The 27,920-nt window shown below is 42.1% G+C and overlaps 1 protein-coding gene across 1 annotated transcript; it reads right to left on the bottom strand.

The window, feature by feature from the left end:
- Positions 1–553: 553 nt before the first annotated feature.
- On the bottom strand, positions 554–22,116 carry LOC134654511 (NEDD8 ultimate buster 1-like). The gene is made up of 13 exons (XM_063509957.1): positions 21,909–22,116; positions 20,923–21,182; positions 20,205–20,305; positions 19,536–19,654; positions 18,607–18,764; positions 17,543–17,739; positions 15,296–15,420; positions 7,769–7,932; positions 5,856–6,024; positions 4,188–4,283; positions 2,774–2,888; positions 1,696–1,792; positions 554–799 (listed from the first exon to the last, which is right to left on the bottom strand). Exons 1-13 carry the CDS (start codon positions 22,032–22,034, stop codon positions 673–675), a joined length of 1,854 nt encoding a protein of 617 aa, XP_063366027.1. The 5' UTR covers positions 22,035–22,116; the 3' UTR covers positions 554–672.
- Positions 22,117–27,920: the final 5,804 nt, after the last annotated feature.

The raw sequence follows: 27,920 nt of genomic DNA, 5'->3' as shown, positions 1-27,920 counted from the left end.
ATAGTTTGAATACACGGTTATATTTCATTTTACTTCAATAATTATCGTATATGACAGCTTACACTCCAGGGCCTAGCCAATCGTCGATAGAAAACGTCAAACTTAAATAATGTTTGAAAATAGTCACGTGATTTTTCGTAACATTTGTCATCCCGATACATTTTGTCGTTTGTGTAACCTAAAATTGTATGCATTGCACGCGATATTACGCAAAACTCTGCGTAGTGGGCGCTATTAGTACAAACTGAGGGCCTACCGCGAAACACGAAAATCTAAATTTCGTTATCTGCCTCTCCGTCACTCTTGCATATTCGAGCGATAGAAAGGCAGATAACGAAATTTAGAATTTCGCGTTTCGCGGTAGACTCTCTGTAAACAAACCGCCTTGATGCATCAAAATCATAGTGAAAAGTCAAAAGAATGTTCAAGGCATAGTATGTATAAGTTAAGGGTTTACAATAGGTGCTAGTGCTGCACTCTGGCGGCAGAAGATTGCAGTAATACTCCCTATTGCACTGTCACAGACACAATAAGAAAACACCCGTTAACGTTCATACAGACGCAAGCAAAATGGGACTCGGGGCCATTTTGTTACAATGGTCTCTCACTGTCTCAATCCCCAAATGTCTAAAGACGCTCTAAAGGTCCAAAGGAAATTGGACCGTATACAGTTTAGAGTAGAGACTTGTACTGCGCGAGGAAGTCCTCCTCGTCAACCAGCGAAGTGTCCAGATGATCATCTTCGTCGTGTTGGATGACAGATGTCAGTCGGTTTAGAGCCTGTTCGCGCTCTCGCTTTCTGTAATATTACCATGAAGTCAATAATATCTAATATCCTACAGGGATAATATTTTTTCACCAGCCATACTCTGTGTAGTGGTCATATCATACTGAACTACTATTATTATGGGACCGATACCGTAAAATCTCCCAACTATAGTCTAAAGCTCCCAATTATGGTTCAAATGGGTATGATATGGTATGGGTATGGTATGGTTAATTTGGCTGTCCTATAGAAATCAGCAGCATCATATCAGCCGGAATGTATGAAACTACAAATTTTTTTCGCGATTTCGGCATTGGTCCCCTAATAAAATTTGTTCAGTATGACCTATAAATTCACTACGCAGAGTATGTCTGGTGCAAAAAAAACTTCCTACATAACTGGGTGTGACACTCAGCATGTTATGTTGTAACTGCGTTTTCACATCTGATCGGATTTTGTATACGATCTCAAAGAAGAAAAATGTAGAAAAGTGCCGTTTAATTTTTACTTATTCATTTAATAATTGATTATTGGTCAAAAGAAAATGTTAATTAAATAATAGGACTTGTTGCTATAGAGCACTCTCCAACAGTTATCTTCCTCCAAGGGACGCCTATCGTACGCGGCGCCGCATAGTGAACCTTATTGGAATGCACGAAGGCTGATATTAGACTGTAACCGCGTGCGTCAGTTGACGTCTTTGGCGGTCAAAGGGTTAAACCTATCGTTTTTTGTCGCCTCAAATCAAAAAGGCGGTTAAACTCCTAGAGCACTCTGTATAACCTCACCTGTAGCATTTCTTTTGTTTCATTGTTTTCTAAAGCACGAAAGTAACCCTAATGTACTATGCAACAAGGTTCAAATTAAAAATAGGGAAACTTTGTACGGTGCGCCTTAGGAGGATAATGGAGGTTTTGAAAATTACTTACTTTTTATCGTCCCTTCGTTTTTGTGTCGTCTTAACATGTTTCTCCTTTTTGGAAGCGGCACTAGTGGAGGGGTTCCCGTCATCGGTGGTGTCCATACCTGTCAATTTAAATGATAATTCTTGATTTAACCCGTGGCGCCCTAGTATCACACGTGTGTTACTAACTCAATGTGGGTCGTAGCGACTCAGACTTGTGTTACTACAGATCAATTTAGGTCACATTGCTTCGCATCAATCTGTTGTATGATGATTAAATTAAATTTCGCGAATGAAAAAAACCACTCGCATAATTATTGCCGGCGACGAGCCGGTTGACGGCGTCGCTAACATGGTGTGTGCACGCCTGAGAGGGTTACAATTGTAAACCTTATCACGAGGGCATAAGACCTACCTTCGTGTGGCTGTGCCTTGCCAGCCACGGGCAAATCGACGACGCCGCTAACATGGGTTTGTGCGCGCCTGAGAGCGTTACAATTGTAAACCTTATTACGAGGGCATAAGGCCTACCTTCTAGTAGCTGTGCCTTGCCGGCGACGAGCAGGTCGACGGCGCCGCTGACGTGGTTGTGCGCGCGCTTGGGAGCGTTACAATTGTGAACCTTATTACGAGGGCATAAGGCCTACCTTCTAGTAGCTGTGCCTTGCCGGCGACGAGTAGGTCGATGGCGCCGCTGACGTGGTTGTGCGCGCGCTTGGGAGCGTTACAATTGTGAACCTTATTACGAGGGCATAAGACCTACCTTCTAGTGGCTGTGCCTTACCGGCGACGAGCAGGTCGACGGCGCCGCAAACATGGGTTTGTGCGCGCCTGAGAGCGATACAATTGTAAACCTTATCACTAGGGCGTAAGGCCTACCTTCTAATGGCTGTGCCTTGCTAGCCACGAGCAAATCGTCGGCACCGCGTGGTTGTGTACACGCTTGAGAGCGTTACAATTGTAAACCTTATCAAGAGGGCATAAGGCCTACCTTCGCATGGCTGTGACTCGCCAGCCACGAGCAAATCGACGGCGCCGCGTGGTTGTGTGTACGCTTGGGAACGTTACAATTGTAAACCTTATCACTAGGGCGTAAGGCCTACCTTCTAGTGGCTGTGCCTTGCCAGCCACGAGCAGGTCAACGGCGCCGCTGACGTGGTTGTGCGCGCGCTTGAGAGCGTCCCTAGCCTCGTCGGCCGAGTACCCCATCGCCTCCAGCTGCAAAGTTCACGGGCACATGACGATTAGGTTTCATCGTTCACGAAGAAAGCTACTACAGGGTGGCCAATTTAGAGGTATACAACTTTTTTTTGCCGCCATTTTATTTTGGCGGTAAATATGACAGTTATTGCATGAAAATTAGTTTGTGTAGATACGGCAAATTTATTATGGAGCGTTTTACGACGGAACAACGTGTTTTAATCATTAAAAACAATAGAAACATTAAAAATAACGTTTCCCGGTCGATTAATTTCGAGAAACGGTGACATTGACTGGCCCCCAAGATAGCCTGATTTAACAGCTCCTGACTTTTTTCTGTGGGGCTATCTAAAGGGACGTGTCTATGCTAATAGGCCAACGAACCTTCAGCAATTAAAACAAAATATTCGAAACACTGTCGCTGAGATAACGCCAGAAATGAGTGAAAAAGTGATGAAAAACGCGATGAAAAGGGTTCGCATCTGCCATGCTGCTAGAGGTGGACATTTGTCTGACATTATTTTCCATGTGTAATTGCTGACCCTATATATTATATTTAACAAGGAATACTTAATATTTTTTTTGTTTTATAGAATAAAATTTCAAAAATAAAGTGTATACCTCTTATTTGGCCACCCTGTATCTGGACCAGGGAGCTAGCCAAGATAAACGTAGTGATTTAATTCTCTTTGGCCAATATGACAATAGGGAGACTAGCCAAGATAACAATCTATCTATTCGCATCTTTAAAAATCTGTTAACCCTTTGAACGCCACGCCTATTGTGAACGGCGCGTCATCGTGAACCTTGTCGGAATGCACGAAGGTTGATATTGGTTTGTAGCGGTGCGTCAGTTGTCAAATTTGTCGGTCAAAAGGTTAAAGAACTTAAATAGTATTTACTAGTGGCTCTGCGAGCTGTACAGTCAGCATCAAATACTTTGTAGCAGTCAAAGTGGCCAAATAGTTCAGTACACCATACTAAATATATGGTGTACCGAACTAATTGGCTACTTTGGTTGCTACAAAGTATTTAATGCTGACTGTACACCTCACGATTTGCTTCATAAACTTATTAAATGTATAAATAAAAATAATAAGGGCTCATTTAGACGGCGCGCGGCGCACGATTTTAGTTACATTGCGGACTGTTGGTTATGTCCAATTCAACCGACCGATCAAAACCCGCAATGTAATGAAACTCGCATCGTCTAAATGAGTCCTTACGCAATGTTATGAAACTCGCATGCGAGTTCTCACACCGTCTAAATGAGCCCTTACGCTCGGTCAATTAACATCGAAATATTTTGAAAATTACCTCAGCAACTAGTTTGTTGTCCGGTTCGACTAGGGACTCCTCCGAGCTCGGCGAGTCAGACCCGTCTGCTTCCTCTTCAAGGTCACTGTCCTCCAACTGTATATAACAATATTGTTAGTAAATGTGCCTTATTGTTAGCATTGTCGGTTGTCAATACGGCGCTATTTCTGTAAATCTTCAATTTGAAATCAACCTTAGGCCCACTTGCACCATTTCACTAACCCGGGGTTAACCGGTTAATCCTGAAATTACCATGGTTACCAGTACAATTTGACACTTGGTTAACGGTTTAATCGCTTAACCCCGATTTAGTGGGACGGTGCAAGTGAGCCTTATCGACAACCGACAATTTGGTACCTTTTAGTTGAAAACGTCACAAAATATTCCGTTAAGAGGAAAGCTTTTGACGACCCTTTGTATGGACAAACGTATTTGTTGTCTGTTGAATTACAAAGAAAATCCTACTTTCAAGGCTAATCTCAACAGTTCAGGCTGTTCTTATATGTAATAGGCACAGCGCCGGGAGGGGAGTAAACACCAAACTCAGATTACTGTTGTAATATCTGGGAGACCGAGCTTTGCTCGGAAAACATATAAAAACTCGAAAATGCGCGTTTTCCCAGAGATAAAACCTAGCTAGATCGATTTTTCGCCCCCAAAAACCCCCATATAGCAAATTTCATCGAAATCGTTAGAGCCGTTCCCGAGATCCCCGAAATATATATACATATAAATAAATAAATATGCAAGAATTGCTCGTTTAAAGGTATTAGATAGATAGATAAGTTTATGTTATGACACTGTATAGTGTCACTCCCAATCCTGTCCATTATCCTAATAATGTATCTATATATATTGCTAACCTAAGTGTCTTGAAGAGGAAATCCCTTATGGGATGAAAAGGTGTCTTATCTGTTTATTAATTTGCTTAGTATCCATAACGTGGTTTACTACATACGCGTACTACGTGAAATACGTGTAGATACGTACATCTGCCTATCACAGTATCAACCTGATGCCTTCTGCCACATGATTGTTGGAGGTCCTTAAGGCCAGAGTAGCTAGCATCCCCACTAGAGCGTCAACCAGCTGCTGTTTGACTGGAGTACCGTCCAGGCATAGTTATGCCTTTGCGGCGGCATTGATCCGGATCCGAGCTGTTAAGTGGGTTAATCAACTTTTTCTTGTCACACGTTACTATGGTTACGGTCTCCTGAGTCACTCTTAAAATTCTAGGTTTTTCGTATTTAAATGAACCAAACCTGCATTTTATGGTAGTTATGAGAACTTTCTATAATGGGACATCTACTGCGCATGTTAGTAGAACATGGTACAGCAGTTCTTCTAACAATCTATGGTATTATTGTCTCCTCGCTGATGGGACAGAATAACAACAAGAAATAGTTGATTGACCCAAGTATGCTCCATAAGTTAAAGGTAAGTCTCACCAGTTCTGGTTGTTCCTATATCAGCCGCACGCCCTCTGCCACGTGGTTGTTTGAGGTCCTCAAGGCCAGAGTAGCTAGCCGCCGCGTGTACCCCATCCCGACTAGAGCGTCAACAAGTTGCTTGTTGACTGGAGTACCGTCCGCGCATAACTATGCCTTTGCGGTGGCATTGATCCGGCTCCGAGCTGTTAAGTATGTTATAGTTAAAGGTAAGTCTCACCAGTTCTGGTTGTTCCTGTATCAGCCGCACGCCCTCTGCCACGTGGTTGTTTGAGGTCCTCAAGGCCAGGGTAGCTAGCCGCCGCGTGTACCCCATTCCGACTAGAGCGTCCACCAGTTGCTTGTTGACTGGGGTACCGTCCACGCATATGCCTAGGGCTTTGCTCTCCCTGAAAAGAGATGCATTTGAAAATTGAGTTTAAAAAAAAGGTTTAGTTGAAAACCCCTTCGCTTCGGACACAGAATAAATAACAGTACTACGTTAAGATATGGGTAGTGCATAATCCTTTGCCATCGTATTTTCTTGGAAATGTTCGTATTTTTCATCCTACTTCAGTCAACCTCAGTACTTTTTGTACAGTCGCTATCAGATATATCGGAGCGGCCAAGGTGTTCACAATATCTAAACATTCTGAACACGCACTCTGACGTCCTGACAATAGAGGCGAGTTCAGATATTTGTGAGCACCTTAGCCGCTCCGATATATCTGATGGCGACTGTACTGAGACACGCGTCGAGGAAATGAGGATGAACTTTGTTTCTTTGGCGGGTCGTGCGGTGATGGTTATTTTCTTTTCACCTCAGCAGCTCGAACAAGGGTACTTTGCTACTTAAAAACAGTGAGCAAAATCGCATTTTGCTCACTGAGTGAAACAAAATGAGCAAAATGCGATTTTGCTCACTGTTTTTAAGTATCAAAGTACCCTTGCTCGAGCTGCTGAGGTGAAAACTTAATTGTTGGTATATCTTAAGAAAGCATGAGTGAATAGGTAAGTGATGAAGAAGGAATACATTTTTCGGGTTCTCTAATATGTTCTCACTGCTGAGGTGAAAAGGTCCCTGGCGGCCGAGGTGTCGGCGAGGTAGTGGTGCGAGTGTAGTATACCTGTCCCGCTTGTGCTTGCGGCGCTGCAGGTCCCTGGCGGCCGAGGTGTCGGCGAGGTAGTGGTGCGAGTGTAGTATACCTGTCCTGCTTGTGCTTGCGGCGCTGCAGGTCCCTGGCGGCCGAGGTGTCGGCGAGGTAGTGGTGCGAGTGTAGTATACCTGTCCTGCTTGTGCTTGCGGCGCTGCAGGTCCCTGGCGGCCGAGGTGTCGGCGAGGTAGTGGTGCGAGTGTAGTATACCTGTCCTGCTCGTGCTTGCGGCGCTGCAGGTCCCTGGCGGCCGAGGTGTCGGCGAGGTAGTGGTGCGAGTGTAGTATACCTGTCCTGCTTGTGCTTGCGGCGCTGCAGGTCCCTGGCGGCCGAGGTGTCGGCGAGGTAGTGGTGCGAGTGTAGTATACCTGTCCTGCTTGTGCTTGCGGCGCTGCAGGTCCCTGGCGGCCGAGGTGTCGGCGAGGTAGTGGTGCGAGTGTAGTATACCTGTCCTGCTTGTGCTTGCGGCGCTGCAGGTCCCTGGCGGCCGAGGTGTCGGCGAGGTAGTGGTGCGAGTGTAGTATACCTGTCCTGCTTGTGCTTGCGGCGCTGCAGGTCCCTGGCGGCCGAGGTGTCGGCGAGGTAGTGGTGCGAGTGTAGTATACCTGTCCTGCTTGTGCTTGCGGCGCTGCAGGTCCCTGGCGGCCGAGGTGTCGGCGAGGTAGTGGTGCGAGTGTAGTATACCTGTCCTGCTTGTGCTTGCGGCGCTGCAGGTCCCTGGCGGCCGAGGTGTCGGCGAGGTAGTGGTGCGAGTGTAGTATACCTGTCCTGCTTGTGCTTGCGGCGCTGCAGGTCCCTGGCGGCCGAGGTGTCGGCGAGGTAGTGGTGCGAGTGTAGTATACCTGTCCTGCTTGTGCTTGCGGCGCTGCAGGTCCCTGGCGGCCGAGGTGTCGGCGAGGTAGTGGTGCGAGTGTAGTATACCTGTCCCGCTTGTGCTTGCGGCGCTGCAGGTCCCTGGCGGCCGAGGTGTCGGCGAGGTAGTGGTGCGAGTGTAGTATACCTGTCCTGCTTGTGCTTGCGGCGCTGCAGGTCCCTGGCGGCCGAGGTGTCGGCGAGGTAGTGGTGCGCCGCCGCCACGTCGCCGCGCGCCGCGCGCAGCCCGCGCCGCGCGCACGACAGCGACCAGCCCAACTCCATTAGCGCTGTTACGGCGCCGTCGTCGACCTTAATGCAATGGAAACAAAGATGCTTTTAAAACGATGTACGCACTGTTGTAGGTTACAACCGGGGTGTTGCAATTCCTGTGCCTTGGCAATTAAGTGAGTATGAGCACTCGCGGTTGCATACTAAAATCGCGCGCGTCGCAATTTTATATAGATTTTAGATCACCGCAGTTTTCAAGACGCGACCCCCTTGGAATGAAAACTTTTTCGCGACCCCTTAGAACTAAAGAAATCTCAATCTTGCTCTTAGCTATTTGTAACACTGTTTATTAAAAACTACTGGCATAAAAGTAGGATAGATTAAAAACTTAAGGTGACGGTAGAGGTGGGTAAATTTTCAGATTCTGTCAATTTACCCCATTTCACACACAAGCGCACTTCACGCACACTACCTCACTTTACTGGGACAGGTCATTGACCCATCAAGTTTTTTTAAAATTGCGTTTTGAGTTTAGTGTTAACCACTGACCTCTTTTGAGGAACAGAAACTGTAAAAACGTTCCATTGAAAGAAGAAAGAGAAACAATACATTAAATCTTGCTCTCCTTGTCTGTTCATGTCACACGTGACGTATTTAAATTCTAATTTAATTCATTTGATTGTTAACTATTTTCTGCATATTATGGCTTTGTCGAGATACGCGTTTTGTAAAGTTAAACCGAATAAACCCAGATGTCATTAAGTCAGATGTAAAATGTTATTTACTACTCTATACGGTTATTCATAAGGCGAAAAATCAATTCAATTAAAAATTTAAATAAATAAAGTTTCGGCAGGGTGGAAATTTAATTAAGGCCGACAAAATAAAATTTAATAATATATGTCGGCTGATGTACCCCTAAGATCTTTACAGATTTACTTGTACGAGTATCCTATATTCGCTATTTATTTTGCTATTAAATTTATAAAATTAAAATAAATAATTAAATATTATACTGGCATTCCACCGCTATTATTTCAGTGCTGAACTGATTATCTTCGATCGTAGCCTTGATGATGTAGTTGTACTTACACTTACGGCGGTAGAAGCGGCAATGAACCCCGCGCAGCGTAGAACGAGAGGTGCGTTGGGATAAGTGCATATACATATAATTCTTCGTGCGTCTGTCTGTCTGTCCGTCCGTCTGTCACAGTCTATTTTCTCCGAAACTACTGGACCAATTCAGTTGAAATTTGGCACACATATGTAAATTTGGCACACAAATGTAAATTTGTGACCCAAAGATGGACGTGTAACGTAAATAAAATGTATTTTAGAGAATTTGAAATACGGTAGCCATTTTGGGGGGGGGGGGGGGGGTAAATGAAAAAATTAAAAAATATGTTTTTTAAACTATATAGTGTTACATATCAAATAAAAGAGCTCATTGTAAGAATCTCAAACATAACTTTTTTTATAATTTTAGGATTAATAGTTCAGCAGTTATTCATGAAAATAGGCAAAAAATGATCATTCTCCGCCCACTTTCTCCGAAACAACTGGATCTAAAATTTTGAAAAAAATACACAAAGTAGTTCTTTACCTATATATGTCAGGAAAATCTATAAGAAATGTGCAGTCAAGCGTGAGACGGACTTAATATACGGAACCCTTAGAATGCGAGTCCGACTCGCACTTGTTTTTGTTTAGCTCTTATTAGGTTTAAGGAGTTTTATGAGTGAAAAAATAAGTTTTTTGTTTTATGTGCCCGCGTTATTGCCGATCGATTGTGTTTTAAACGATAATTAGACAAAAAAACTTGTTTTTCACCCAACGAATATAGATCCCCATGACACATCTTCCAAGTCGCCTTTGGATAGGCTTAATTTTAAAAATAATTGAAATAATGTTCTATATCATTCATACTTGCAAAAAAAGACTAAAAATAATTTACGTGACCAATGCTTATTATTAGTAAATATCTTACAATTTAATATCTGATATATCACACGATACAAAAAAATGGCCGCAAAGTTAAAAGTTTATTTATTTACGTTACTAGTCCATCTTTGGATCACCGACTCTTTGTCATATGTGAAAAATGTGTACCAAATTTCAATTGAATTAGTCTATTAGGGGCAGACACACGAGTGATCTTAAAAGGGATTTTTTTCTTGAATGATTTGTATGTACTTACCCCAACGCACCTCACGTTCCACGCGGCGCAGCGTAATCAGTAAGTACCTAATAATTAGTGTCCGACCGAAACACAAATTTCTGTATATATAAATATTGTTGTCCTACTTGCTCGCCAACTTTTGGTCTTTGTCACATAGTTAGTTTCATAATACGAAGTACTATTTCGTATGTTTCGGCCAGGCCGAAAGATTCGGCCGTTTTTTGGCCGAAACCGAAACTACGGCCGAAACATGATTTTATGGCCGAAACCGAAACCGAAACCGAATCTTCGGTCGGACACTACGAATAATCACAATGGTCTTAAGTACCACAGACCCTACTGTCGCTTAAGTCCTTTATGACAATCTCTGCCTATTAGAACTTATAAAAAAAAAAGAAACCGAGTAATTATATCCAACTACCGAACCTGCTTACAAATTTTCTCGAGATATTTGAGAAATGTGATATGCAAAGGAGAACATTCGAACAAACGAAAGTATTTTTGCCCAAGCTGAAACGGAGACCTTCGCCTACGCTCGGTCAGTGATGGTTTAGGTACAGTCAGCTGCAGGTCACCCCTGCATAGAAGATTGTATGCAGGGGTGGTACCTTTTCTCTGCAGCTGACTGTACACCTATAAAAAATTGTTGTACCTGCTGCAATTTTATACCGGTACCGTACTTTATATTTCAACAGGTATAGTACCTTCAAAACGAAGCGGTATTGATAAATAATAACGGTACCGTACCGCCTATAAATAATAATAATAATTCAGCCTATATACAGGCTGGTCCAAACCTTGACGTCCAAAAATTTTTTTTTAGATTCCTCACGTCGTGGGCTATCAGAATATACCCCATGTATGTTAGCCGATTTTTCGTAGTTATCGAGTTATGATTTTTTTTTACTTTTAACTTTTCATATGAAATTCCGGGGTTCCCATACAGAGTGGCTAAAAAATAACTGCATTTCCGTTGCCAGGGAGGTTTTGGGATTATACTGAGCAACTTTTACAATGGGGCCAACCCCGAAACCGCGAAAAAAAATTACCCTTCCATAGAAAATGGACTAGCCAAAATGTATAAAAAGCCAATTTTTTTTCGCGATTTCGGGGTTGGTCCCATAATAAAAGTTGCTCAGTATAATCCCAACACCTCCCTGGCAACGGAATGCAGTTATTTTTCAGCCACTCTGTATGGGAACCCCGGAATTTCATAGGAATAAGAATAAGAATAGAATAAGAATAAGAATTGTTTATTGCCACATACATGAACATAAAATAGAGTTAGAATTACTTACATAATAAAATAAAACAGTTGTTATCATATACAAAACAAAAGTGAGAAGATCTTTGTATTAGGCAAAGGGTTCCAGTCTCAGCGTGTGCCGGGCCTAGGTGCCCGGCGCTGGTTTTCAGACCGGTCCCAGACTAAGGACGGTCGGAGAATATTACCTACATAGGAAAAGTTAAAAGCTTAAAAAATCATAACTTGAAAACTACGAAAAATCGGCTAACATACATATGGGGTACATTATGATAGCCCACGATTTTTGGACGTCACGGTTTGGACCACCCTGTATAGACAATAATCTCAACGCTAGCCCAATGCGGATTGGGGACTTCACACACAGCTTTGAATTTCTTCGCAAATGTATGCACTACGAGTATGCAGGTTTCCTCACGATGTTTCCTCCTTCACCGAAAAGCTAGTGGTAAATATCAAATGATATTTCGTACATAAGTTCCGAAAAACTCATAAACTCAGCATTGCGATACAGCGAGGAAATGTCGCCAGCATCCTTGGTACAATGCCTCAAGGGCCTATTTTAGATTTAAGCTAGTTTTTAATTTCTTTTAGTAATACACTGTATATATCTTGTTTGTAAATAAATGATTGGTACGAGCCAGGATACCAATGAGTTTTTCCTTACCGCTTATACCGTAAAGAAATAATGCAGTCTCTGCTTTGCACGATTATTGTGTGGACATAATTCTTATAATCACCGAAACATACATACCTCTACGCACAGAATGTCATTGAAATAAAACATTGTTTTTTATAGTAAATTAATATAACATTCGATTTATACACATAACAATAAGCAGGCCAGGCCGCAGCGATATTGGCCTGTAAGCTTCATCTCGGTCTCCAAATCCGCAAAACTCGCTGGTACTAAATGCTGGTCTTGCCGTTATTAATTATCTTGATTCTTGAAGATTATCAGAACAGCACGTTACGTAATCGCATACATAGACGGAACGAACGTCAACAAAGTAGGTGTAGACACTGCAAGTCTTTAGGTATTAAACGAATTACGCTTCGTATTAATAGATGAGTAATATTTAAATGAACATATAATATTCTCTAACATAAATACAAGATTACAATTAATTGACATCAAAAGTCATTGACGTACAGAAGTCATATACATTTTTATAATGACGCAAAATTGATACCAGCATAATGAAAATCAATCCCAATCAGTAAAACGAGTCTTTAAACTTTTTTCATTTTAAGCGGGTTTTGAAGGAACAAGTTACTTAAATTCGATTGTAATCGTATTGTTTTAGGATAATTTACTGCTGTTTTCGACCGTTACGACCCGTAAATAACAACAACTCACATTTAAAATTTGACTGGAGCTCGACGTGATTATATTTATTTACCCTATTTTATGAAATACAATTTATCTACTGGTATACATTTTCGTATGCGTATATGATGAAATGTCTTTATTAATGTCAAAAACGAGCTATGACGATGTACACGTCTGCTTCGATGCAAGGCCAACGGCCATCTGACTCGAAGAAGAGTTTTGAGTGATATCGTCAATGTATGGAAATTATACGAAAGTTTACATTTGGGATTGAATTTCTGTGTTGTATTTGTGAGTAAAAATATAAGTAGATAATAATCTGGTAGTTTAGTTATCTAGCCTTCAAAATCCCACAACAACTCAATTACTGTCAAAGACAAAACTGTAATGCGTCTTGCTCAAACGGAACTCCATATTTTGATTTTTGGACACTTTTAGTGTCGATTTGTAGAGAATTACAGGAAATAAAAAAAAAAATGGCGTGAAGAGCCGGTACACGGCTTCTTCGTGAACAGATTTGCGTATAATTTAATGCAGTTATTAATCATTCATTGAACAAATTGATTGCACAAAGTGAGGTCTAAATCGAAAACGTCATATACCGTCCCCTTAAATAAATGTCATATAAAGTGACCAAGGCCTCCAGTGCCCAGGGCACCAGATGCCTAGACCTCGGCTGTAGGCCAAAGGTTATGGCGCCATCTTGGAGGATATAATCAAACGGAGACGCCATGTCTGTAATTTTCTGTACAAAACAGTCTGCCGATTTTTGCGGGGGAGGGGAACGTCAAATGTATGCGTAACGTAAAAATAGCCATGTCAGATAAACGTCAATCCATACATTGTGTATGACCGTTGGCCGCCTATTTTCGACAGAGGGGAAAGCCTGTTAATGGCTACTCCGTTTAGTTGTATCCTCCAAGGGCGCCATCGCTCGAAAAGATTGCACCATACCTTTGGCCTAAGTCTCGGGCGTTAATTTCAATATTTAACAAATTAACACATATCAGTGAAAGAATAAGGGTCAAAGTCAAATGGCGTTCTAACAGTTTTAATCTTTTGTTAAAAGATGGCAGAGTTTACCATCCGCCTTTATTTAGATAGATAGATAGATAGGTAAACCATTTATTAGCTTGCCACAATACACACATTGACAGAAAAAAAAACAATAACAATAAAAAAAATAAAATAAAAAATATATTTTATTCAGTAAACCAAACAGTTTTACAGTGTTCTAGTTGGTGTCTCTTTTTAAGTATCGAGATACTTGTGTCAAGAGACACCGCACTTCCATTATTATGAATTAGCTTTAGCTTTATTGGTACAATATATATATATATAAAAAATATGGAGTAATATCTTTCACTGGAAAATCTTCAAAAATTATTCTAAATCTGAGAGTTAGAAAACTTTGAGGAATAAAGTAACAGATTTAAAGTACATTACAATTATTACGGATAATTTAGTATAAAAGAATTAAATTAACTTAACTAAATTAACCTAAATCAAATAATTTATTTTATTTAATAATTTAGTTTAAATGATAGATGATCCATTACCACAATGTTGTTTGTGAGTATGAGTGCGTGCAAGTGTGTGTGTGTACATGCGCGTTTGTGAGTGTACAATTATGTTAAATATATTTATGCCTACAAGTCATTTCCTGATAAAATATTTTCAATATCTATATAGCTTTTCTCGTTTAGCCAATTCATTATTTTAATTTTGCATTCTTTATATGATGAAGAGTTAATATCAATTTGATTGTGTATATGATTATATAGTTTTGCAGACTGAAACACGTATTGTCTCCTAGCGTACACAGAATTGACTTCTGGAGTCGGAATCACATTTGGCTTTCTTCTTCTTTTTTCCCCAGTCTCAGGTTTGTATACTGTAGTTTTGTGTCTTTTCAGGGTCGCATGTAGGACAACAATATCAAACTAAAACTAAAATCAGGAACAAGATGTATCAATAAATGTGGTGTGTGCGTTGCAGCAAAACAAAAGGGTTCTGGCTCACTCTTTCGGGTGAAGCACTGATAATTCTGCTAGAACCCAGATCACATATTATCGATGTAAAAAAAATAATAATATAAAAATACAAAAATATTTAGAAACTTGCCTATTAAATAATAATCATTGTCTTAGTATCTACGGATTGTGTAAAAGTGTGGTGCCTGTTGGTGTATAGTATGAATGTATGATATCAGATGAGGAATAGAAAACGGCCTATTTCAAATTCTCTTTGATTATACTATGAAAATCTAATCATTTGAATCAGGGATGTTGCGGATGCCGATTTTTTGACATCTGCGAATGCGGATGTCAAGATACCATAAAAAACGTAAAATATTACATTTCAGTAATTTTTATTTCAAAAAACCGGCCAAGTGCGAGTCGGACTCGCGTTCCAAGGTTTCCGTACATTAAGTCCCACTCACGCTTGACTGCTCATTTCTAATAGGTTTTTTTGGTTGATGACTAAATTACCTAGCAGTATAGCACTTACGCCGATGCTAAGACGTTCCTGTACCGACCTGTTCCACATCCGCATCCGCATTAAATCAGCATCGATTTTATGCGGATGCGGATGTTGAAAATAATGCGGAAGTTCCGCGGTTGCGGATGCGGATATTCGCAACATCCCTGATTTGAATAGTGCTTACCCTTAGCGAGTTAAGCTCGGTCTCAGCTTTCTCAAGCAACCGGCGTGCCTCGTCCCGCTTGTTCTGATGGAAGCTGACGATGCCCTGCAGGAGGTGCAGCCGCATCATCAGCGCCCGCTCGTTGGCTGGAAGAAGGCGCTGCCATGTACACAAGGTACGACACTAAACATTCCGTCCGCCAAAACCGTAAGTACTTAACCAAAATTATTAGAACCATTGAGAATCAAGGAAACATTAATATACTACTTTGGCTATTGTTACTTACACATAACATAAGACAGACACATGCATGTTTAACATTACAGACACTAGCTGAGCCACCTTCCCTTTCAAATTAGTTTGTTAGTTATATGCGTTTTCAAGATAATAAGTTCGCTTCGCCGCTGCATCTCCCGCCGCCATCTACTCTGCAGACACAGGTAGCACCACGCGATGTCCAGCTGCACATTATATCTCACCATCAGTCCCCTTCACCGCCAGCACGCGTCCATGGTCCTCGCCATAGCTCCGCTTGAGCGCCCGCTCTGCTCGCGCCAGCCTCGCCGCAGCATCTCCCGCCGCGGCTAGACTCTGCAGACACAGGTAGCACCACGCGATGTCCAGCTGCACATTATATCTCACCATCAGTCCCCTTCACCGCCAGCACGCGTCCATGGTCCTCGCCATAGCTCCGCTTGAGCGCCCGCTCTGCTCGCGCCAGCCTCGCCGCAGCATCTCCCGCCGCGGCTAGACTCTGCAGACACAGGTAGCACCACGCGATGTCCAGCTGCACATTATATCTCACCATCAGTCCCCTTCACCGCCAGCACGCGTCCATGGTCCTCGCCATAGCTCCGCTTGAGCGCCCGCTCCGCCCTCGCCAGCCTCGCCGCCGCATCTCCCGCCGCGGCTAGACTCTGCAGACACAGGTAGCACCACGCCATGTCCAGCTGCACATTATATCTCACCATCAGTCCCCTTCACCGCCAGCACGCGTCCATGGTCCTCCCCATAGCTCCGCTTGAGCGCCCGCTCTGCTCGCGTCAGCCTCGCCGCAGCATCTCCCGCCGCGGCTAGACTCTGCAGACACAGGTAGCACCACGCCATGTCCAGCTGCACATTATATCTCACCATCAGTCCCCTTCACCGCCAGCACGCGTCCATGGTCCTCCCCATAGCTCCGCTTGAGCGCGCGCTCCGCCCTCGCCAGCCTCGCCGCAGCATCTCCCGCCGCGGCTAGACTCTGCAGACACAGCACCACGCCATGTCCAGCTGCACATTATATCTCACCATCAGTCCCCTTCACCGCCAGCACGCATCCATGGTCCTCGCCATAGCTCCGCTTGAGCGCGCGCTCCGCCCTCGCTAGCCTCGCCACAGCATCTCGCGCCGCGGCTAGACTCTGCAGACACAGGTAGCACCACGCCATGTCCAGCTGCACATTATATCTCACCATCAGTTCCCTTCACCGCCAGCACGCGTCCATGGTCCTCGCCATAGCTCCGCTTGAGCGCGCGCTCCGCCCTCGCCAGCCTCGCCACAGCATCTCCCGCCGCGGCTAGACTCTGCAGACACAGGTAGCACCACGCCATGTCCAGCTGCACATTATATCTCACCATCAGTCCCCTTCACCGCCAGCACGCGTCCATGGTCCTCGCCATAGCTCCGCTTGAGCGCCCGCTCTGCTCGCGCCAGCCTCGCCGCAGCATCTCCCGCCGCGGCTAGACTCTGCAGACACAGGTAGCACCACGCCATGTCCAGCTGCACATTATATCTCACCATCAGTCCCCTTCACCGCCAGCACGCGTCCATGGTCCTCGCCATAGCTCCGCTTGAGCGCCCGCTCTGCTCGCGCCAGCCTCGCCGCAGCATCTCCCGCCGCGGCTAGACTCTGCAGACACAGGTAGCACCACGCCATGTCCAGCTGCACATTATATCTCACCATCAGTCCCCTTCACCGCCAGCACGCGCCCATGGTCCTCGCCATAGCTCCGCTTGAGCGCCCGCTCTGCTCGCGCCAGCCTCGCCGCAGCATCTCCCGCCGCGGCTAGACTCTGCAGACACAGGTAGCACCACGCGATGTCCAGCTGCACATTATATCTCACCATCAGTCCCCTTCACCGCCAGCACGCGTCCATGGTCCTCGCCATAGCTCCGCTTGAGCGCCCGCTCTGCTCGCGCCAGCCTCGCCGCAGCATCTCCCGCCGCGGCTAGACTCTGCAGACACAGGTAGCACCACGCCATGTCCAGCTGCACATTATATCTCACCATCAGTCCCCTTCACCGCCAGCACGCGTCCATGGTCCTCGCCATAGCTCCGCTTGAGCGCCCGCTCTGCTCGCGCCAGCCTCGCCGCAGCATCTCCCGCCGCGGCTAGACTCTGCAGACACAGGTAGCACCACGCTATGTCCAGCTGAAGAACGGCCACGTTGTCCACTGAAGCCAGGATTGCCGAGCTGCATTCACTGCGAATGAGGTTAAGATGTAACCGACATGAAGAGATATTGTGAAAAAGAAATATTTAAAGACCGGTTGGTACCGGTGTTTCGGTTTAATACAAATTTGGTGCGATAAACTATATAAACAAGCACGGAATGACCGTTCCTGAAATACGTGTAACAGACAAACACAAACAGTTGTATAAATCGAGCATAAAAGTAAATTTAGAAACTATAATAGCTTTTTTTTCTTACGGACTCTTTGATACTCGTATTACTCGAAAATTCCAAATATATCTTAAAAAGGAAGTTGCATGTCAAACAGTCAGTGCTTTTATGAATATTTCCACTTTCACACAGACAGAGAGTGACAGAGATAACACTGTTGCTCTCTTTCACACAGACAGACCGTTAATAATGGTACCTCAGCTGTCGGTCAGCTTCTAGCAGCAGAACCAGGGCGAGCGGGTAGTCTTTCTTCTTGGCGGCCGCCCGCCCGCGCTCATGTAACGCCAGCCCGACCATCAGCTCCGTCTTGTCTGATTGCTCTTATGAATATGTTTCCAATTTCACACAGACAGATAGCACTGTTGCTCTTTCTCTTTCACACATACAGACAGTTAATAATGGTATAATTTTGAATCTTGTTGCAATTTCCATAGGAGTTGTAATTCAATAACCAGTTAAAGTGACTGAACCATTTTTTATGCACGTGTCGATTTACTTAACAATAGACATAGGATAAGCCGTTCGGGGCCAGCTTCAAGTCTACAGATACCTCAGTTGTCGGTCGGCTTCTAGCAGCAACACCAGAGCGAGCGGGAGCAACACCAGAGAGTGACAGAGATAACACTGTTGCTCTCTTTCACACAGACAGGCAGTTAATAATGGTACCTCAGCTGTCGGTCAGCTTCTAGGAGCAACACCAGAGCGAGCGGGTAGTCCTTCTTCTTGGCGGCCGCCCGCCCGCGCTCATGTAACGCTAGCCCAACCATCAGAGCTCGCCGCTCCGCAGCGGGCAGCTCCACTGTTTTACCCGACTGGTCTTCCAGCTAAAAAAATAGTCTAATAAATCCTAAGCAAACATTCACTGCAAAAGCTTATTAGCACTAGGAACGTACATCAGCCGGCCTAGCCAAGGTGACAATCGCTATCGCTACAAAGAAAAGTTCATCATCATTGCCAAAGTTACAGCTTCAGCCGGCCTAGCCAAGGTGACGATCGCTTTGGGTCTTTCTATCACTTTTTCATGATGATCCTTCCTTCCGGCCGATTTCGGCCATGGCGACCACTACGACTCCTAGTTTGCTCGGCGCTCGTGCGCCCGATGATGGCTGACGTAGCGCAACAATCGTAATTACTCCAAACTACTATCTACGCTCCCGCACGCGATCCGTTTCATCGCCAAACTTGAATTGTGCTAATTACCATACAGCGTTTCATTTATGACTATTCCGAATAGCGGTTTTCTCTGTTACCCGTTGTAGATAATTGCACTCAGCGTTGTACCTAGATTTACGAGTTTTAAAAACTGTATTATAATTCAATTTAAAAGTTTATAAAGGACAGGAGACAAGTTTCACGGGAATGGTATTAACAGCCTTTAAACTACTTTATCATTATACATAATGATAAAGTAGTTTAAAGGCTGTACACAATGCTGCATTGCAATGCGGCTGTATTGTACACAATGTACCTAGTAACGCACTCAAGTCGTAGTCTTCAAGGTTTGAAACATATCTAGATGGAAAAGAAATGGGCAGATGGCCCCATGAAAAAGTTATGATGGATCATAGCCGTGAAAACTACCGCAAATACCTTACCTTAATATACTCTTCATCCTCAAAATCATCAGCGTATTCTGAGAGCAGCATGGCGTCGTCGCGTGTAGACTTCATTTCCAAATACATCCGATCTTCCTTTTTTGCTTCCTCAGGGTTTACTACAGAAACAGACAATAAGCGTATGGGATAGACGATAACATTTTCATTTCTTTCAGAATGCCATAATAGTATGGCAAAAGCCCTGGCCCCTTTAACGGGTATAATGGTGTCAGCAACCATGCAAAATTGAACCCGACCGCTTTGAAATAAAGTTTATAATATTTGTGGGAGATATATTCCCGCTACCTCTTATAACGAACAAACTAGGTGTTGTAGTTAGTTGTGGTCTGTTGAATTGAATTACGGCCAAAATTTAGGAAAAAACGAAGATAAGTATTAAACCTTGTTAAAACCATAGTAGTCAGACACTGAAAAATACATTCATACCATCCCAGATAATTATAATTTTCATTTTTTCAGTGACAACCAAGACTCGCCACCACCACTAGTTCAGAGCGATATTGATTTATTGAACCGCACAGTACTACCAAAGTTGAGTTGTGTTTTATTTTTTTTGCAATTACTGAATGTTGGTTGTTACCGAATGATATTATTCACTTTTGAATAGACACCATTTGTGTGGAGGGTTGAAAGAGACATGGTACTCACCAGCCATTATTAGAGCCATGATTTGAACCCCGTTTTTGACTCCCTGATCCTCCAGACTTGGAGCTGGTTGTATAACTTTGCCATTATATATTAATTTCACCCTGGAAAAATACAATATGTCTGAAACTCACGCAAAACTTTCAACACATTTTGAAATTGACTCGCCATTATAATAAATGTAATAAAAATACAATTAGAATCATCAAAGATATGTGGCTTTCCAGAGAAGGGTCCTTATTATGCTTCATCTGCAATAAGGATGTTTCTATCAGAATTCCTGTTGGAATTTGAGATGGAAATGTCCTTATTGCACTTGAAGCATAAGGACCCTTCTGTCATGGAAAGCCACATATGTATATTTAATATAAAAATAAAAATAAAAAATAAAAATAAAAAGTCATTTATTGTCGCTAAACACAGTAACAAAATAAAACAAAAGGAAAAAGAAAAAGAAACAATAAGCACATAATTTTAAGTCCAATAGGGTTGCTGACTGTATAAATATATATATATGTTTAATTATAACTATGTAGAAGGAGGAGTTAATTTGAACGTGACGTCGTGCGTACGTTTCATATTACACTAGTATCTAACCGTTACGACAGTTCGAGAAAAAAAAAAAAAGAACTTGATTTGACCTGACAGTCAACCACCCTATAAGGGCAATAAGCATTAATTACAGCAGCAGTTACAGCAGCAGTAATATGTTAGACCTTACCGACTCTCACTAACATCCAATGCTTTAGCCACAGTCTCTATCAGCCCCTTGCCCACCGACTCTAGCGTCTGTTGTATCTTCAGCACCTGTGGCTTCTCTCCAGGCACGGTAGCCTTCACCCGGAGAGTAGCCAAACCCGTCTCCTTGAACTCAGAGTTAGCCTTGGACCGGTCAATGGAATGGAGCTGCAACTCATGCAGAGCATCCAAGACTTCATTGTCGGGGAGAGAGAGTTCGGTTGCAAACTTTTTGGAGAGGTCCTGTAATTTTTGTAAAATATAATGAGAGGGCACTCCAAAAAACTTGTCAAACCTCCGTGTGCTAGTAACCCTAGAAAATACTTCTTACCGAATTGTGTGGTAAATGTGTGGAACTCTCTACCAGAAACTGTTGTTAGTGCACCATCGGTCAACACTTTCAAAAATAGACTGGATGTAATTTTAGAACTTTAAAAAGTGCAAAATAAAATACAAGTGCTTCGATATACACACATCAGCTCCAAGAGCTGCTAGTGTATCAAATAAAATAATAATAAAATAAATAAATATAAATAGGTATAGCAACTTATTGTGTATGTTGCTATCAAGAAGTACAGAAGGACAAAGGAATTACTCTTGACGTAGAAGCGGTAGAAGTTATTTATTACAATTCATTTCAGAGTACTGGTTGTAATACTTCATGCTGTGTGTGTGTGTGTAAATAAAAAGTAATAGGTATATTATTAAAATAACATTTCTAATGAGATTACTCCAAACATAAAATAGTATTTAATATGAAATCCAAAATAGATTTTGACAACATTGCATCACAGTTTGAAAAACTGCTATATTTCTTATAATTTATTGAATAGGACAAATAGTTCACAGAAATGACGTCGCAATAATACGACACGCAGTTCTGTTAACCGCTCAAATAAAATCATTCAATTCGAAGAACAAAAAAAATGCAACAATTGTGTAAACACTGTAAACAAACAAAGAACTAACCTTTAAACTTTCCGAAATAGATTGATCGGGCAAGGTAAATGGTGACTCCCATAATTTTATTCTTTCTTCGTTCAGCTTTGCTCGCAATTTTATCAGCAAATCTTCGTGCTGCAGATTCGTTTCCATGTTTTAAAATAAAATTAGGACAAGAAATTGTATGATATCGATATCATATGAAGACGTGATGCGGTGAATGAATTGCTAAATTTGAAGCTGTGTTGATATTTTCGTTTCTCCGAAAAAGTTAGGAGGAAAATACAAAGGAAAACAATCATATAAATTGCATTGACAGATTAGAGACGTCCTTGCTTATTTTTTAAACTATGTTTGGATATGTAGATGATGGTTTGACCAACTATAAATATTGTTGCTTACAAATATTTATTTGTATTCCTTTATTCAATAAATATTAAAATATATTCAATAAATATTAGAAGGTACAGATGGTCAAGCAGATCTTGTCAGTAGAAAAAGGCGGCATATTTGAAAAATGTAGGCGCGAAGGGATATCGTCCCATAGAAAATTTGAATTTTCGCCTTTTTTTACTGACAAGATCTGCTTGACCAGCTATAAGTATGTAGTAGCACCATAGAGAAAAAAATACATAGAGTGCTCACTCCATACATCAGTTTTAGTAACAAAAAGACTATTAGCATCTAGCATCGAGTAGCGGAACTATTAGTACTGCTACTTGACAATAGATGGTAGCACCGACCGGAAAGTCTTATGCTGTTGAGATAAGACTTTCCGGTCGGTGCTACATCTATTGTCAAGTAGCAGTACTGATAGTTCCGCTACTCGATGCTAGATGTAAACACTGAAATTAATAGTCTGAACTGATGTATGGAGTGAGCACTCTTGTCTTTATTTCTCTATGGTAGCACTAATAATCATTTTTCCTTAAAAAAATAATTACCAATAAAATACATTGGCGTACAGAGGGGCTACCGCGAACCACGTACGACGTGTTGCATCTCTGTCGCACTTGTAATTTCGTACGTAAGTGTGACAGGGAGGCAACACGACGAACGTGGTTCGCGGTAGGCCCTCAGGAATCCGTGCGAGTTAATAATCTTTAAAAACGCGTTAGCGATGTCATGTTACAATGTTTATTTTGATATATGTTTTGGACAATGGACAGCTGTTTATATTTTGTTAGTGCCCATAGATGGCGGTAGTGGTACATTACTATCCAACTATTACCAGGCGTGTCTCCAAAGCGTGTCTCACTCCGCGATTTCGTCGCTTTGCTACAGGAGCTAAAAGTATATCCGTTCGGCCCCAATTATGGGGAAAGCCATAAGCCGCGCGTGGCGCTGTCGCCACCTAGCGGCCATATCTGTGCTGATCGTAACTAGGGTTACCAGATACAAATTTCGAATTTCCTGACATCCGAATATTTTTCCTGACTTTCATATTTTTCACGACGACGACTCTAGCCGTTAGCGATGGCCATCCGATTGAGCCGAGCCGCGCGCGTCATGTATATGTATGCTTGATTAATGATTTGTTAATTAATAATTATGAAGTTATTGGTAAGTTGAGTGTATCTCATTTATTATTTTTTTACAATGTTTTTGATTAATTGATTAATTTAAGTAAATAAAAAGGCACTTTATAATAAAGTTTATCAATTCAAAAAATTCCTGACATTTACGTGTTCCGTCCCCATTCCTGACAAAAGGCCAAAATTCCTGACATGTCAGGAAAATTCCTGTCATCTGGTAACCCTAATCGTAACAGACGCGTTTTGTTAGAGAGTGAGTCTTCTGTACTTAGTACTATTATTTATTCTGTGCTATTTCTTAGTGGCTCTCTAAGCTGGAGACCTCGCGAAAAGCTTCATAAGCTTAACAAATGTAAAAAATTGAGTAATTATCACAACGAACCAACTCACAACATAATGTGGTCTTAAGTTTGCCTTAAGTGCCATAGGTAGGTACTGCCATTAGACCTTACCAGCAACTTAAAGGACTTAACCCTTTATGCCCATTTCCATCATTTTGTGAACATTTTCCAAAAACCTAAACGATAGAAAAGTTTTCAATACAAAGACTATTTTTCGTCTGACACGTTCCTTCCTACTACGGTCATGTTACGATAGGTACGGTGTCACTACGGTGTAGTGAACAGATACCTCTAAAAACGTATAAATTTTAAAATGATAAGATCAAAATCAACAGCGATTGTAAGATGTTTTCATGGCTACTATTGTAGGGTCATTACCCCGGGTCACCCTCAGCCCTTAGCAACTGTAATTTATCCGTCCAATGGGGTCGAAAGTGTCGAAACAGCCTAAATAGTTTGTTCTTGGTCCGGACGGCCGTTTATGTGCATGGGGCATAAGGGGCATTCGATTGGAAGTTATTGGTTTTCAATTTTCATTATCCGAACACATCATGATTTATTAGCTCGTCCTGTACCCTTTTGGTTGAAACCAGACATTTTTATAGGTTTTTATTTATTTATGGATTTAAAAATTAAATGTGATGGTAGGCGAATAAATTGTCACTGACGAATTTCTCACTGCGAATCAATCTCACCTCTTGTCACTCATTTTTAATAACGATGGATCTTTCTTAAGACTATTTTTCGACTCGAAGTGGAAAGAGTGAAACAGAATGCCATTACAAAAACGATTAAGTTTAATGTTTGTGAATAAACTGCCACAACAGCTAAATTGTGTTATACCCCATTTCAAATGCCATGGCGGAATTCCACTTGAAACTGGACAAAGAGCAACATAATGTTGATCTATTGTTTAACAATTGCTTTACGAGCTCTTCTCTTCAAAGTCTCTTTTGTTGTCACTACTCGTAGGTATACATAGTTTACGCCTATGACCGTCTCAGGTGTAGTGTAGGTTAAGACTCGAGTCCTTTGAGCCCCCTGCTTTAAGACTCGACTCAGTTTTTCAGACTCTTATACTTAATTAAGACAAAACTCGAGTTCTTATCAACTTGTTAGAGACTTGAGTCCTTTTCGGAGAACTTACAAATACAAATACAATTACTTATTACAAAATTTACAAATAACTTCGAAATGCGTTGTCTTTACGTAAACTTCATGGATGTATGTATGTATCTTCATCTTCCTCGCGTTTTCCCGGAATTTTGGCACGGCTCATAGGAGCCTGGGGTCCGCTTTGCAACTAATCCCAGTAATTGGCGTGGGCACTAGTTTTTACGAAAGCGACTGCCATCTGACCTTCCAACCCAGAGGGTAAACTAGGCCCGTATTAGGATTAGTCCGGTTTCCTCACGATGTTTTCCTTCACCGAAAAGCGACTGGTAAATATCAAATGATATTTCGTACATAAGTTACACTAGTACATACAATTAACACCTATTTCCTTTACTGTTGTTTAGGTAAAACCTATAAAATTGTCGACTGAGCTTTATTCGGAGGCTCGAGTCCTTTTGAGTTGCGCTTAAAAAAGACTCGATAAAAGGACTCGACTCGGGACTTAAAAGACTGATAAGTTTTTTAAGCTCTGAGTCTCATTAAAAACAAGTCGAGTTCTTCAGTTCAGACTCAAATGACTAGAGTTCCTACCAACACTAGTCTCAAGTGGAATCCCGCCATGGCATTTAAAATGGGGTACCTATGCCTACCTACATAGCTTCATCTCAAATATTTGCACTCGGAAGTAATCCTTAAAGGCTTAGGTACATCAAGGGCGATCAGAGGACGCCGTAAATGTGTTAAATTATGTAGTCTCCACTCTCCAGTTTCCGTGAGGCTGACCCCTTAGCCCCTTACGACGAGATATTACCGCGATATCACATATCTTAGGGGTAATCTTATACCCGAAACCGCAAGAGTGACGCGGCCAAATAAATAGGAATGTTGCCTGTATTTCAAATTGTTTCACACCAGGCACTTTATTTCAAGAAAAGCATAGACTCACAGCACTTATGTTTTGGCACAATTTCTATTTAATAAAACAAATCAGATAGACCTTTAAAAGTTTAAAGTGTACGTATCTTGACCGTGACGATATATTATACATACTTACTACTATTTGCCGTGACGACACTTGTTCTTCTCATAAATACTCTGGCACAACCACTTACTCAGTAGAAAGAGGCGGCAAATTTAAAAAATGTAGGCGCGCAAAGTTAACTCTTTTTACAATGTTTGTTCAATAAGCACATTAAACAACACGAAATTTATCAATATGTAGGTATAGTCTGTCAGCCATTTCCGTCAGTACAAAAACCGGCCAAGTGCGAGTCGGACTCGCGCACGGAGGGTTCCGCACCATCAACAAAAAATAGAGCAAAACAAGCAAAAAACAAGCAAAAAAACGGTCACCCATCCAAGTAGGTACTGACCCCGCCCGACGTTGCTTAACTTCGGTCAAAAATCACGTTTGTTGTTGTATGGGAGCCCCACTTAAATCTTTATTTTATTCTGTTTTAGTAGGTATTTGTTGTTATAGCGGCAACAGAAATACATCATCTGTGAAAATTTCAACTGTCTAGCTATCACGGTTCGTGAGATACAGCCTGGTGACAGACGGACGGACGGACGGACGGACGGACAGCGGAGTCTTAGTAATAGGGTCCCGTTTTTACCCTTTGGGTACGGAACCCTAAAAACGGGAAATTTATAATTACCTAAAGCGAAGCGAAGGGTTATTTATTTATCGTCCGACAAAGTTGTTTGACAGACTGTATTTTGTAACATTTTTGTTGAGTTATTCGAGTTTAAAAACGTACAATTTTAACATTATTTTTCCCTAATGTAGGTAGGTACTTATATTAAAAACTTTTAGTGTTCCTTGTGTTATAACGAGTAAAATATGTAGTCAATCATATAGGTACAGTCAGCAGCAGAAATTGCTAAGCGGGTCGGTGTTCAAAATAATCTTGACGCAAGTAGGTATATTGTTAAGAGAATAAGATCGTGTCAAGGTAATTTTGAACACTGACTGTACTTAGGTTAAAGACTTTTGAGAAGAAAACAGTCAACTATATAACAACTTTATTCGCTTGATAAGAAAGTTGAAATCATAATGTCTGAGAACAGATTTATATCAAATAAATTCAAGGGTTATAAATGTTATTTATTGCGGTGCAGATTAGGGTCTCCAAATGTCCATATTAGCGTGTGTCCTTACTAGCCCAGATACAGCTAACCCAACGCCCACAGACTACCTACACAGACACCGCATTATGAAGCGTTTATAAAGAGCACAATTTTACTGGTAAAATGTTAAGATTTTAGCAGCACAACCTAGTTGTATTTTACAATTTACACCATTTTATACTATAATATCCAAGTAACCCCCCTAGGTAAAGCAAACATTTTTAACCGTGGCCGTGGGCCCAACTGAAATAAGCGGTCGCGTTTCTATACTAAATTAGTAAGTATAGAGGCTTCGTCAAAGTAAATTTTGTAGTCACAGTAAGTTTACTGCCATATTTCGACACAGGATTAAATCTTTTAGAATGCTATTTGTCTTTGATCCCTGTTCTTTTACTGATATGTGTCAGACGGTGTCGCCATCTACACGATATGGCGCCATCTTTTCGAGCATAATTTTTATTTTATTTTATTACGGAGGCACGTTTTTTTCTTAGACCTTATTTATCTTAAACGGAGCTATAGGTACGAGTATCAATTGGCCTTTGCGTCTATTGCAGACGATTTTTGGTGCAAATCGGAGAGACAATGACCTCTCCAGACTTAACACCGCCTGGGACGGAATTAAGGAAACGCAGGGATGCCCAGCACCTGCATTACTCGTACCCTCTCGGCTTCACTGTCTTAACCCACAGGAAAGGCGAGCCAATACGTGTGGAGGCAGGTCGGCTGCAGGAATCTGCCGCTTATTTCAGGTTGGACCCTACTCGCGCCTTACGGTAACTCCATACCGGGATTTAATTTTGGAGTATCCTTCTCCTAGATGGATTGCAAGCCAATGCTAAGAGGACGACCATCTCCCCTGTGGCGAAACAGCTTTTTGGTTCGTTTGTGGACTTATTCGCCTCGTACGACACGCT

Source organism: Cydia amplana, chromosome 15 (assembly GCF_948474715.1).
Source record: "Cydia amplana chromosome 15, ilCydAmpl1.1, whole genome shotgun sequence".
Lineage (NCBI taxonomy): Eukaryota > Metazoa > Arthropoda > Insecta > Lepidoptera > Tortricidae > Cydia > Cydia amplana.
Note: the sequence above shows the minus strand (reverse complement) of the source record. Positions and strands in the feature narration are given on the sequence as shown.